Below are 12,879 nucleotides of genomic sequence, written 5' to 3' on the forward strand. Positions count from 1 at the left end.
ATTACTCTTAGGCAGGCACGCCACTAATCAGACCCCCCATAATCCGTCCTCAATGCCCCCAGCGTTGCCACAATGCATCCAAAGAGTGTTGTTTTAGACAACTGTAACCGTCGCTGCATTGTTGCCCTCAGACTCACTGTACCACTCAAGGCAGGTGGTCTCCTCAATGAGGTCATCTTGTCTGAAATATAAGGAGCGGGGTCCTCGCAGCGGGTCATCCTCATATTTAGGCCTTGACACCAAACAACATGGAGGTGCTTATCACTTTCTATTTATGAAGCAGGCTCCTATACTTTCTAAGTCGTTTTCCTTTGAAATCAACACCGTATTTAAGTTGACAGCTCTGGTCGTGTTGGCAGAGCAGTTTCCAGTTACAGCCTTTGAATAACAGACACTTTCGCTTCAAGATTTCAATATGAGCCAAAAGCCTGAGGAGACAAATAAATGGAATTAAATTAATTAAAATCACACACATTTAGGACACAAAATCATAAATTGATACTGGACATCATCAAGCTTAATGTAATACAATAACCTTGTGTTCTTTAGTTTGTTTGTTAAAAACACTGGGGCATGCTTGTTTTTAATGCTATCTTACACATTTACATGACATGAAAAAAAAACTTGAATATATCAAAGTGTTACTCCCAACAATAGCATTACTTCTAGTAAAATACATGCACATGTTTTTGAAAAGTGGGGTAAAAGTTGAGTTAATTCCCACCATGCAAACTTGACTGATTCAGTGGTGTATATCACCACCATGTGGCAAACTGTGTACAGTATGCACAGATGGACTGTATATCTGAACAAATATTATTTGTTATTATTTATATATTGTCCTTTCCAAATGAACAAATAAACATTTTCCGAAATCCTTTGAATTATAATGCTTCATTATTCCTATCAAGAAATTATAGATTTGAGTATCAGATATCAATTTAAAGGTTCACATCTGTACCTTGGAATAACAATAAAGTACTGCTAAAACACATTCTTCCATCAGCCAATGATGGAGATGATAGAGTGACATCATACACTAAGAATCAATTTTAATTGATCAATTGATTCAATTCATTATTGATATTAATTAACAATACTGGTGCAGTAATATTGTTAAAATACATTAAAAAAAGAAAACCCACCTTTATTAAATAATGATTTCTTGTGTTGGAAATGAATGGCTCGACTGGACTTAAATCTTAGATTATTAGCATAAATATAATTGAATTAGTTTGTAGGATTGGAGTAGATTACCTATATCTTTCAGTATAATTTGGCCCCCAACAGGCCTGTTACTATAGGCCACCGGTTTTCAAAATAAAGGTCACATATGACCCTTATATATTTCATTACTCAGTACTTACCCAAAAGTATGGTAGAACAATTCAGGGAGATATTACCATTAGTGATTTAATTAGCATTTTAATTCAAGGATCATTTCAACATTCAAGTGTAATAGGTATGGAAGATATAACAATCAAAAACAGGAATTAAAACCCAGCCTTTTACGATTTATAAATTCCTAAATAAATAAAACAACAGCTTTTAATTTATGTAATTGCCGTATTTAATATTTATTCTTCTTATTACTTGTGATAAATAACTGCATTGGCTTATCCATGGCTGCACTCGGAAAACTACATTTCCCAGAAGAATGAAAGCCCTAAACGGAAATGACGTATACCGTTTCCGCTGCCGTCAAGGGCATTGAAAACTACATTAACGTTAGCTTAGCTGCAACTCTCCACACGTGTTTTCTGTCAGTCCATTTAAGTTCCCATTCTCAGTATCGACACCGGTGGAAATGGACGGGTTCGGTTCAGACTTCTCAGCAGGAGCATCCGGCGGTAAAATGGACCCCGGTACCATCATGGAACAGGTGAAGGTGCAGATCGCGGTGGCTAACGCTCAGGAGCTGCTGCAGGTAAGTCAGAGGTGCTAAGCTAACATGACTAGCCTATGCAAACTAATCTAGTTTGATGCTGAACAGATATCGATCCTGTTTACATCGCAACGATGACACATCACTCATAGAAACATGTTCAAATGCGGTTGACGCAAAGACTGTTACGTTCAAAATAGATTCATCTCATGTTTCGATTAATTAGTTGTTAGCTTCATAATTGTGGTGAAAAATGTCGATCATTGTTTCTCTTGCTATTATTTTTATTTAATAAAAACACTTAAAACATTCAATTAACAATATAGCTTGCATGCAATTCAGTGAGCAATTGATAACCGAGGAGTTGTCTCGAAAACCAGATCTTCATTGTACTGACGTTCATTTCAATACTTGTAAAAGTCTCAGCGGTGTGTGACGATTAACAATATCTCCCTTTATGTTCCAGAGAATGACAGACAAATGCTTCAAGAAGTGTATAGGTAAACCTGGAAGTACACTGGACAACTCTGAGCAGGTGGGTGTGCACCATTGGTGTCCTGCTAGTAAATTACATATCAATAGGCCTTTAAAAAGTTCTGTTGTTTGTTTGCGTTCTGTACATTGAGAATGGGCAAGTTTGTAGAAACCAAATGAAGAAAAATTCTTGCAACGTCAAACAGGGTCATTTTATTCAAACATCGAAGGCATCGTCGCAAGCATCCTAATCCCAATAAGAGGAAAAAAATATATATTTTGCCAGTCATAGAAATCCCTTTTCACCATCCAACATTTAGCTTTCTGTTATAGTATATTGAGTATCACAGGGCTTTGAACAAGCTCTTTGTAGTTGCAAGGAACAGTTTTTGACATGTTCTAGATGAAATAATTTTGATCCTAACCTTGTTGCTCCTTGCCTTACAGAAATGTATTGCCATGTGTATGGATCGGTATATGGACGCTTGGAACACCGTGTCCCGAACATACAACTCCAGATTACAGAAGGAAAGGGCTCACATGTGAACATCCATTTCCTTCTTAAGACCACTGCTGACGGAGAAGAAGCACCTTCCACCATCAGAGGTCATGAGCATGAGGGGTCCACGCAGGTGTTTCATGGCAGCAGCAGCAGATGGTTGGCGTCAGTCATCATACCTCTCAGACAGGCGAGGAGAGCCTGTAGACTCGAGCCATAACACTGTCTTTGTGAACATTTACATTCTGCTCTGAGGAACAGTTCACAATCTGTTTGATTTATTATGTTTTTATGTTATAATCGATCAATTACCTGGTTCATATGTAAAACAAAAAAAACACATGTCCACGCTGTGAAAGCAAACTACAGCACCATGGCATTTGTTTTTGGGTATATTTATAACAAAGAATTCTGTTCAGGACAGTCGAACTTCAACATAAATATGCCATTAAGTTTCATATATTCCTGCCATAAAGGTTGATTTGAATTTTTTTGGTCACAACAGTTTAACCTTAAAACACAATAAGCAGCGTGCCACCATTTATTTTCTATTCCTAATGACATTCTGCTCTGAGAAACGCTTAGTATTTATGCCAAGAGAATAAGCAACAACACAACTGGAGCCCAACACAGGCTTTTTACAGTCTACACATGCTGCTACTCTGAAAGACCTACTTAAAATCAGCAGGGAGAACTGAGGAACACATTGGTGTTTTCACAACCATGAACCTGACATTCACAAGCTTCTTAACAGTCTGCTATCACAGTACGCCTGGAGAACAAAACAGTTTTGTCTGACCTGTTTTCTAGCTGTCACTCTATATGCTGCCCTCCACAGTAGTGGGCTTGTTTGAGCAGGGTCTGCTGCCTTGCTGTAGATGGGGTACTGAACCATTCCTAGTTTTTTTTGTGTGCAGTTCATGGGCCTGTCTGGAAACCAGGATCTTTTTTTCCCTTCTCTATCTTGTTGAGTTTGTGTCGGGAAGTAAGACCCAGACAAGCATGTGAGCAATATTTGAAATGTGACTGAGCAAATTTAACCATTATCAGGAGAATAAACCTTGTCAAACGGGTCGTCTTGTTTGTGCCTTATCTATTAATCAAATGTCAACCTTTACCAAATTCAAGTTAAAAAAAGAATTCAAAGCTAATTCCACTACCACCATCTCACACATAATTATTTTCCCCAGAAATTCCCACCCACAAGTAGCAATTTATAACATTAAGACTTTGCCCTATTTTCCATGAATAGATACAAAAAGATAAGGAAATTTACCCATAAATGAACCACATATATTCTGAGCCCCACACACAATGGAAAAAAGAAAGCATCAGGAAAATAAATAACTGAAATAAATACTTTCAGTCATGCTTTTTTCTATCTTGATTCTCCTTGTTCCTTCAGTACATGTTGAAAAAGAATTTCAGATGACTGTACAGGACACAAACAGTAACTTTAACACAAATAGAGCAGACAATTCAATACTTTGGTATCAGAATATCTGTGTGGCTTTTAGCATGACTTTAGTCCATGTACAGTACAATGCTCGGGAGAGGATGTATTGAGAAAGTCCACATGGATCGCCATTCCCTTGCTGGTATGGCTGCATTTTTAAAACCTTCAGAAAGGCACGTAAGTGGATATCCATTTCCTGACAGCTGTCACCCGAGTATAAACCCCTGGAAAACCCATTCGCCCACATCCGTGTCCCCAGCTGGTCACTCCAGCAATAAACCACTGGCCAGAGAGCTGGCGACAAGTCAGCGGTCCCCCAGAGTCTCCCTGGACGATGGAGGGAGAAAGAGCAATAGTGCAGTTACAGACATGGACAAAGTGACCATCCTTCCACCAAACAATTACAACTATCTTTGAAATAACAATCCTCATTGTTTATTATATGTTTAACAAATCAGGCTTTGCTTTAGATTTTTTATCATAAATACATGGAAATGGTAGGTGCAGGTGTCAAACTTCCTGCTCACGTACAGTTAATGTTTTTGTTTGCTCCCCACTAAAGTTGTATGTGAGTGCTTGTCCACTGGAGGAGTTCTGTCACATATTTTTTATTTTTATTGTTTGCACATGTTTTCAGCCTCTATTTTCTAACATAATATAATATGTGAAGAGGAGAAACTCCACATTTGCTTTACATGCATTTTAAGGAGGTGTGTGAACTAGAGAGAGTCAGAGAGACACAGCAGAAAACTAAGAGAATGACATTTGGATCACTGCGAAGATGCCAGGTGCTCTGACCGAGACAGGAATGCATGTGGTTTTCCTTACATAAGATTACAGAGAAGGAGCAGGTGAGATGGTGTGTGCTGTATTTTTAGGAAATAAAAGTCTACTCTTTCCAATCAGATAAGCATCTCTCACAGGAGTGCTTCCATATTTCTAAACAAGCAACACTTGATGGTTATTTTTGGAACCAATTTTCTATGACATGTTTTTACATTAATGTTTTTGAGAAAGTAGAGAAATAATCTACTGTAATATAATTAAATTGTCCTTCTTTCCAAAGTATTATTATAATCTTGCCGGTTGTCTGGCTGATTTCCATACTGTGAAAAGAGTGTTTTTTTTCTTACCAAACAGGTGTCCCTGCCTCCCTCCATGTATCCGGCACACATCATGTTCGGAGTCAGCACATTTCCATACGACTGCTGGCAGTTTGCCTGGTCAATGATGTTAACTGCAGCTTTCTGCAGTAGGTTAGTCAAGGAACCTGGTGAACAGAATAATAATTGTTGTACTAGAATGCTTTCATATGTTTACCCACTCCACTTAACTGAGATACTCTCCACCTAAACAGTGTTTTCCAGGTTCTATATGGCACAAAGCAGTTTGTACAATGCTGCATAGATGATGCCACTGTTGTCTTCTCTCACCTCCTTCCCTCATGGATCCCCAGCCTGTGATGTAGCACTCTGCATTGTTCAGGAAGAGGTGCACCGGTGAGGGGATACAGACTGACTGGATGGTGTAGGACACGGGTGCAGGCGCCGTCAGCTCCAGCAGAGCCACATCATAGTCCATGTTGGTGCTATTGAAAGCCGGGTGAATGATGACCCTCTGAATGGGAATGACCAGAGCTCCGACCCCCGAGCGCAGCACTGACCCCAGGCTCACAGCCCAGTTTGTGGGGCTAAGATCACTGTTGGTTTAGATGTAAATAAAAGACCATGTAGTTTCAGTACAATAATGAAGGATGATGAGTTTTAAGATGATGATACAGTACCCTTTGAAGCAGTGCGCTGCAGTCATTAACCATTTGCTATGAATGAGTGTGGCGCCACAGCGATGAAGTCTCTGATACTGTAGACTTCCAATCCAAGGCCACTCCCCTCTTCGAGCTGTTACTCCACCAACGATCCGTTGCGAGCCCAGCGCAGGACGCAATCCACAATCTGACACAAAAAAAAACCCTCAGAGGTGCTTCCTTTTTAATTTCGAGTGTAGTCCTCTTTATAAATTTGATTTAAACATACCACAATTTCTTTCATCTTCCTGGTTGGGGCAGTCTGGTACTCCATCACACTCTGGGTTTACCTTGCCAATGCATGATGTGGTGCTACACCGGAAGTTGCCAGTGCAGTTCTGAACGACTGGGAGACATTAGAGTGTGGATATTAAAATAAAAACAAATTCATGAATTTTATATTGGACATATTATATCTATTTTTCTTGATACATAGTCCATTTTCACTGTGTTATTACCAGCTGGTGTTGGTGCAGAAAATACGTCCATGCCTATTGTCATCGGTACTTGCGGCTTATTAAAGCTCCCTTCTTTCTCAGTTACTGCCATTGTGGGGACATTCTGGAGATAATAAGGGACCAAACTGGGATCTGTGTGGCTTAGAATCCAGTTGTGGAGCCTGGTGACCCGGGTATAAACCCCAGGCCTGTTGATCTGGGCACAGCCCACACCCCAGCTCACCACCCCAGCCAGGAAGAACTTTCCTGAGGCTCCCATACATACCAGAGGTCCACCAGAGTCACCCTGCAGGGAAAACACAAGGAAATGAAAAACGAGTTGATCATAAATGTCCTATCATGGCTGTGTGTCATATATTTATTTAATTCAATGATAGCCAAAATTAAAGCAAATCTCCATATATGCAGACATTATATTTATTGTACAAGCCTATGGGGGCTGTGTTATGATCTGGGGTCAGTTGGTCAGGTCTAAGGGTCTATGTGCTCACAATACATTAGGTCAGCTGACCACCTTAGTATAGTGAATGACCAGGTAACAAAAGGTACAATATACTGAGAAAGAATTAATGCAAGAGTGGATTGAAACAAAAGGTTTTTGACATTACATTAACTTATAGAAGCGATGCAATGGCAAATACATGTCATAATCAAAGCTAAAGTTGGTCTAACAAATGCTTGAGTTTTTGTGCAGTGTAGTTTGTCCTTGTCATAGTACCAGCACACATCACCATGTTATTCTACAAATAACAAAAACAACATATGTGCCACTATCATTAGGGTGGAGCCAGGTTCGATCATCTCATATTTCCAAATAAGAAAGAAAATGAAGGCCAAACTCTACCCCTGAGTCAAGAGAGTGTAGGAAAATGGAAATTGATAGCTACTGCTATTGTAGCAATATGTGCAAAGTTTTCATACAGGCACAGAAATAGCACCGACCTGACATGAGTCCACCTTGCCCTGAAGGAACCCGGCACACATCATATTGCGAGTAACAGCACCTCTGTACACGGACGACTTATTGCACACCTTTGAGTCGATAATTTTCACCACTGCCCTCTGCAGTGTAGGAGGCACCGCAGCTACACAAGAGCAAACAGAAAGTGAATTACTCCTTACACACTGATCATATAAAGAACTGTGACAATAACTCACACAGTATCTGTCAATCAATTCATTTCCACATTAAAATCTTCCTCTGATGTTGTGTTGTGTTGCACGTCTGTGTGCAGACTCACGGTTAAACTGGTGCAATGCTCCCCAACCCGACACCAAACAGTTCTGGCCTGGAGAAAAGATATGAGATGGGGAGGGCATGCAGACGGGCTGGACGTAAGAGCTGAAGGTGATCGGGCTCTCAAGCTCCAGCACAGTTATATCATTGTCAGTGGTCATAGGGTTGTAGTCTGGAGACACAACCAGTGATTTGATGTTAATCGTCTTGGACTCCGACTCCTCACCGCTCACCAGACTGGCTCCTACCAGGGCCGTCCACTCTCTTGGGTCACTGTCCCTTTACACAGAAAAGAAGGCATGAAAAAAAGGTTAAAATATACTTTTGTGTCACTTGTGCAGGATGGTGTGGCAGTGGGTAGCACTGCTGTCTCACATATATTAACTTATGGGCTTGAATCAGCCATGACTTAAATGATCTTTCTGTGCATGTGTTTTTTTTACACAATATTTCGTCACCATGTTAAAATAATCGGCTAACTAAATTTTTTCAGGTTTTTCAGGAAACACAAAAAAACTTCACACACTTGACATAGGCCATTATCATAGGCCATTATCTTAAAGGGGTAAAATCACATTATCTGATCCACTGAGGATGAAGGCAATTTTACCATAGGTGGCCGGCGTCATGAGGAGATGATTGAGGCAAAAACATTTTTTGACAAAAAAATGACTTAGGCGATTATTTTAACAGTGTGAAAGTTCATTTGAGATCCTTTTTATTGTTTTAACTAACAATTTTATTTACTGCTGAATCTTATGATGTGTCATAATTACTGTTGCTTTTATGTTATACAGATGTGGGGAAGCCCCATCTTGCAAAAGGTCAGCTACTAGTGCACAAGGACATCACTACTTATGTATGTATGTATACCATTTATTATGTATAGTAAAAACAAAAAATAATTTTCTTCCCTTCTTATTCAACACAAGTGATTAGGTACTAGCATGGAGGAAAGTGAATTTCATTGCAGAGATAACATGTTATTTTTGCATAATGACAATAAAACTTTAGAATCCTTGAGTCCTCATTGGCTCCAGCCTTTATTTGACCCTAAAAACACAGTAACATCACTCAGTGTACAGAAAAATAGCCTAATAATGGATTGAAATTATAATTGCGCCTTCATTTAATCTTATAAACTCGTCACTGTCTTGGAAACATGACGCCGGATGTACCTACCTTTCAAAGCAGTGCGCTGCACTGACCAGCCAGCGCTCACTGATGATGGAGGCTCCACAGGTGTGGCGTCCATGGAAGCGCAGACTGACCTGCCATGGCAGCTCACCTTGCTGAGCATCCTCACCACCAACCACGCGGTTCCCCATGACAGGACGTGTCCCACAGGCTGAGGAGAGAAGTGCAATCATTAGGGTTAAGGTTGTACTCTAGTAACTGTCAATGTATCTTCTTAAATACCAGGAATAACTAAAGACAAAGAGAATTAAGACGGAAGACGGAAGTAAAATGTATAGTTTCACTCACAACAACGAGCTTCGTCAGATCCATCGGCACAGTCAGGGATGGAGTCACACTCTGGGTTTAATTTGGTGACACATTCTCCATTGTCACAAGTGAAAGTGTTGTCAGGACACCTGACTGTAGACAAACACACACAATTATGACTAGACAACTGGGGAGGTGGAATCAAAATAAAGAAAGAAAGAAAATAAATACATTTGAAAAAATAAATCAGTACAATCTGTGTGGTGTAGCCTCTAATTCATTCAGGTCATAGTTATCCACAAAACACTGACTCAAATGTGATTTTGGATCACAAAAGGTCAAAAAGTTAATTTACCCCTAAAAATACCATCTGATGTGGTTTGACTCACCTGTCATCTCATCTCCAATGACGTAAAATGATTTCCCACTGGTGCCTAAGGAAGGAAGTGCAACGCTTTAGATCCTGATGAGACTGTGGTGTGTTTGTCGCTCCCTCTGCACACACATCCACTTTTAGAGCCTCAGTCAGTGGCTCAGTCAGAGAACAGTCTTTAGAGTAGTAGTTTACTTTACTATACCTACCCAGTAAGATGATAGCATTGATCTGTCCAAATCCTGGCACCTCTAGTGGTTTCCCGTGCATTACTGCGCTGAACCCTGCTCTCAGCAAGTCCTGAATGAAACTGTCTGAATACTGCTGGATCTTGGAGACCTTAAAGACCAGTCTGAACGTCACCATCACCCCATCATTAATGTTACTGGGAAGGAAGAGCAATAACACAATAAAGTCTATTAAATGTAGATTGTTTTTTTCTTTTGTTTTGCTCTGGAAATAAATGATCCACCTGCTTTCACTTACCCATAGGAAACAATATTACAATCAACATAGTGACGTGATATTGATGAAGCAGTGAAGACATTTTCTATCTATAAAACAGAGAGAATTAAAAAAAGTTTTAGTACATCTTAGAGGAGATAATGACCTCTCATAAGGGTGATGGTCAGTTACTTACCCTTGACTTCAAAACTGAAGACAGTACTATGGAGAAACCAGAGTTTTTATCCTGTAAATCAGGATCATACTTCAGACCCTTCAGCTCCACCGTATCCATGAAATAATGCTCCTCCTGCACCAGGTATGCTGGAAACAACAGAGGAGAACAGGTTATGGCATCTGCGATTAAAGATTGTGGGAGTTTCACAAGGTTTAGGATAAAATGCACAGATTAGACTAAATTTAGGCTAAAGTCTATGAAGTATCACAAATTAAAAGCATGGTCTGGTGAATCAGACAGTACTGTGTGTGGACCCACCGATCAACAGGCCAACAAAGGCTCCAATAACCAGGAAGAAGAGCAGCAGGGCTACGAAGCTGCTCCTGTAGCAGGCAGGGGAGGAAACCCACTGCCCTCCATCCTTCTTCCCCTCCATGTTGGATTCACAGACTCCAACCTCACAACTCACATTCCACTGACCCCAGCATCATCATCATAGTCGACTGACAAAATAATCCAGGCCTGGAAAAGACACAATAACAACACATGACTCCTAGAAATGTCACAGTAACCTAGAAAACAGAGCAAGAAAAATGGAACTGATGGTGGCACATTATAACAACCATGCAATAGGCTCTAAATATACGACATGAATGAATACAATAATGTGTATACTGTGAATGCATGCTCTAATTTGTCGCAGTTAAGGGATATGGAACATATTAAGAAAGCTATTAATAGTTATGCTGCATCTCTCCATCACGTCTTCTTGATGGGCATTATAGTATGTATTTTTGAACAAGCGTAAACCAATAAAATGAAAAATTAGGATTCGAGAACGATATTGTACATATTATGTCATACCTAAATCTTTCCTCAAGCAAATCAATAAATACTGTTCTGATTAATGAACAGGGACTTTTCAAAGGATTCTGGTGGCCCGAGGCACCGGCGACCTGCAATTGCTGCATCTAACCTTGGCAGCACAGTTTTAAATTCAACAAAACCAACCATTCATTCATTGCTTTATCCTCCACATGAGGGTGGCAGGCCCCACTGGAGCTAATCCTAGCTGACACAAGGAGGGGTAGTACACTCCAGGGCCAATTCACTCTCACATTCACACCTACGGTCAATTTCAGAGTGTCCAATGAATTCACCTCTGCATTGTTTTGTTTTTGGACTTATGGGAAGAAACCTGAGAACCAGGAGAAAAGCCCATGCACACATGGGGAGAACATGCAAACTCCATGCAGAAAGACTCAAACTGAAAGTCCTTCTTGTTCTAGGGGGTAAGGTGAGCTTTGTTTTCAGACACCCAAAGCACTTCTTAGTTCAGATGTTGATGTTGAAGCTTTTAGCAGCAAGCTTAGAGGCCCAGGACCTCCTTAGTGGGTTTCTGAACCTGGTGTTATTGCAGTCTCGTGTAGCCCATCGTATAATTTAAGGTGGCTCTAAAAAATATTAGCTGTTGCTGTTGGAATAACATACTGTAATCAGCTTGGGGTCCCAGGCACTGGTCTGCAACACTTATGGTACTGAATAATATAGATTATATACTCCATAATCCACAAATATGTGTTTGTGCATGACTGTATTTTATACAAACAAAATTCTAAAACAGTTTATTGGTTTTGGTGCTGGTAAATATAAAATTAGTTGTGTGGTTTGTGAAGTTATCACACGTTGTACATTTATTATTTAAAGGTTTCATATGTAAGAATGTGGCCAAAAACAGTTACTACATTCAAATTCAAAATACAGAGGTCTTTTAGATTTCATTTTTGATGTAACTGGCAACCCGTGGTTGCTCGGCAGCTGAGACTCTACTGACTGCAATGATTGGTAGACGCAGGTAGGTTTCGCCACATGCCAAAACATGATTTGCAGTCTTCAAAAAAATGTTTTTAATGCAAATATTTTGTCTGTACTGTTGTTGTTGGTGAGTTCAGTTTGTTATATGAACATTATTCCTGAGTCTCTGTGACATATTAGGAGGATTTTATGGTCAGTTGCTTTAGATTTATTACAAAATGCACCTTTAACTGTACTACGTTATTGTTGTTGTTTTTTTGTTTATTTATGTGTGAGCTAATAAAATATACATCTATGGCAAATCAAGTTGTGAGTATTAACTTTCTTAATAAAAAAAAAAGAAAAAAAGCTTACACAAACACATGCTTATATAAAATATTTACGTCCTATTTCTGTTAAAATATAAAACAGTTGTTGAGCAAGATCACACACAAAACCCAAACAAAACAACAACAACAAAAATCGAGGCCTTCCATTTACAGACTTGAATAAGTCAATTCAACGCCTGAGGTGAGAGTAACTGAGTGGTCACGGTAAATACAGGCGCGTCTCACTGCGGCACATTGAACAATACAGGCTTTATGTTCAGAAGCAAAGTCACACTCACCTCCGTCTGTTCTCATTCCTCTCAACGACGATATTCACCACATAACGCAGTCCTCGGTGTGAGACTGGGCCAGTGCACATCCATGGATGGAAGAAGTCAGTCGTAGATGCAGCGGAGAAAAGCGCCCGCTATATTTGTTTCACCCGCCGAGGGGCGTTCCGTGCGCTCCCCGCAGGTAACTCACCTTTTCAGTTTACTTTACT

The 12,879-nt window shown here is 40.0% G+C and overlaps 2 protein-coding genes across 2 annotated transcripts; one reads left to right on the top strand and one right to left on the bottom strand.

Annotated features, from left to right (window-relative positions):
* Window positions 1–1,751: 1,751 nt before the first annotated feature.
* On the top strand, window positions 1,752–3,963 carry timm13 (translocase of inner mitochondrial membrane 13 homolog (yeast)). The gene is made up of 3 exons (XM_083888603.1): window positions 1,752–1,927; window positions 2,352–2,420; window positions 2,807–3,963. The coding sequence occupies exons 1-3, from the start codon at window positions 1,808–1,810 to the stop codon at window positions 2,903–2,905; spliced, it is 288 nt and encodes a 95-aa protein (XP_083744729.1). The 5' UTR covers window positions 1,752–1,807; the 3' UTR covers window positions 2,906–3,963.
* A 516-nt stretch (window positions 3,964–4,479) lies between these two features.
* Window positions 4,480–10,690, bottom strand: tmprss9 (transmembrane serine protease 9; the record flags this gene model as incomplete). The annotated part of the gene is made up of 15 exons (XM_083887940.1): window positions 4,480–4,641; window positions 5,448–5,584; window positions 5,748–6,013; window positions 6,098–6,266; window positions 6,348–6,464; window positions 6,577–6,862; window positions 7,519–7,661; window positions 7,818–8,092; window positions 8,996–9,161; window positions 9,299–9,412; window positions 9,649–9,693; window positions 9,842–10,017; window positions 10,119–10,186; window positions 10,273–10,400; window positions 10,573–10,690. The coding sequence occupies 15 exons, from the start codon at window positions 10,688–10,690 to the stop codon at window positions 4,480–4,482; spliced, it is 2,370 nt and encodes a 789-aa protein (XP_083744066.1).
* Window positions 10,691–12,879: the final 2,189 nt, after the last annotated feature.

Source organism: Microchirus variegatus (assembly GCF_963457635.1).
Source record: "Microchirus variegatus genome assembly, chromosome: 4".
Classification (NCBI taxonomy): Eukaryota; Metazoa; Chordata; class Actinopteri; order Pleuronectiformes; family Soleidae; genus Microchirus; species Microchirus variegatus.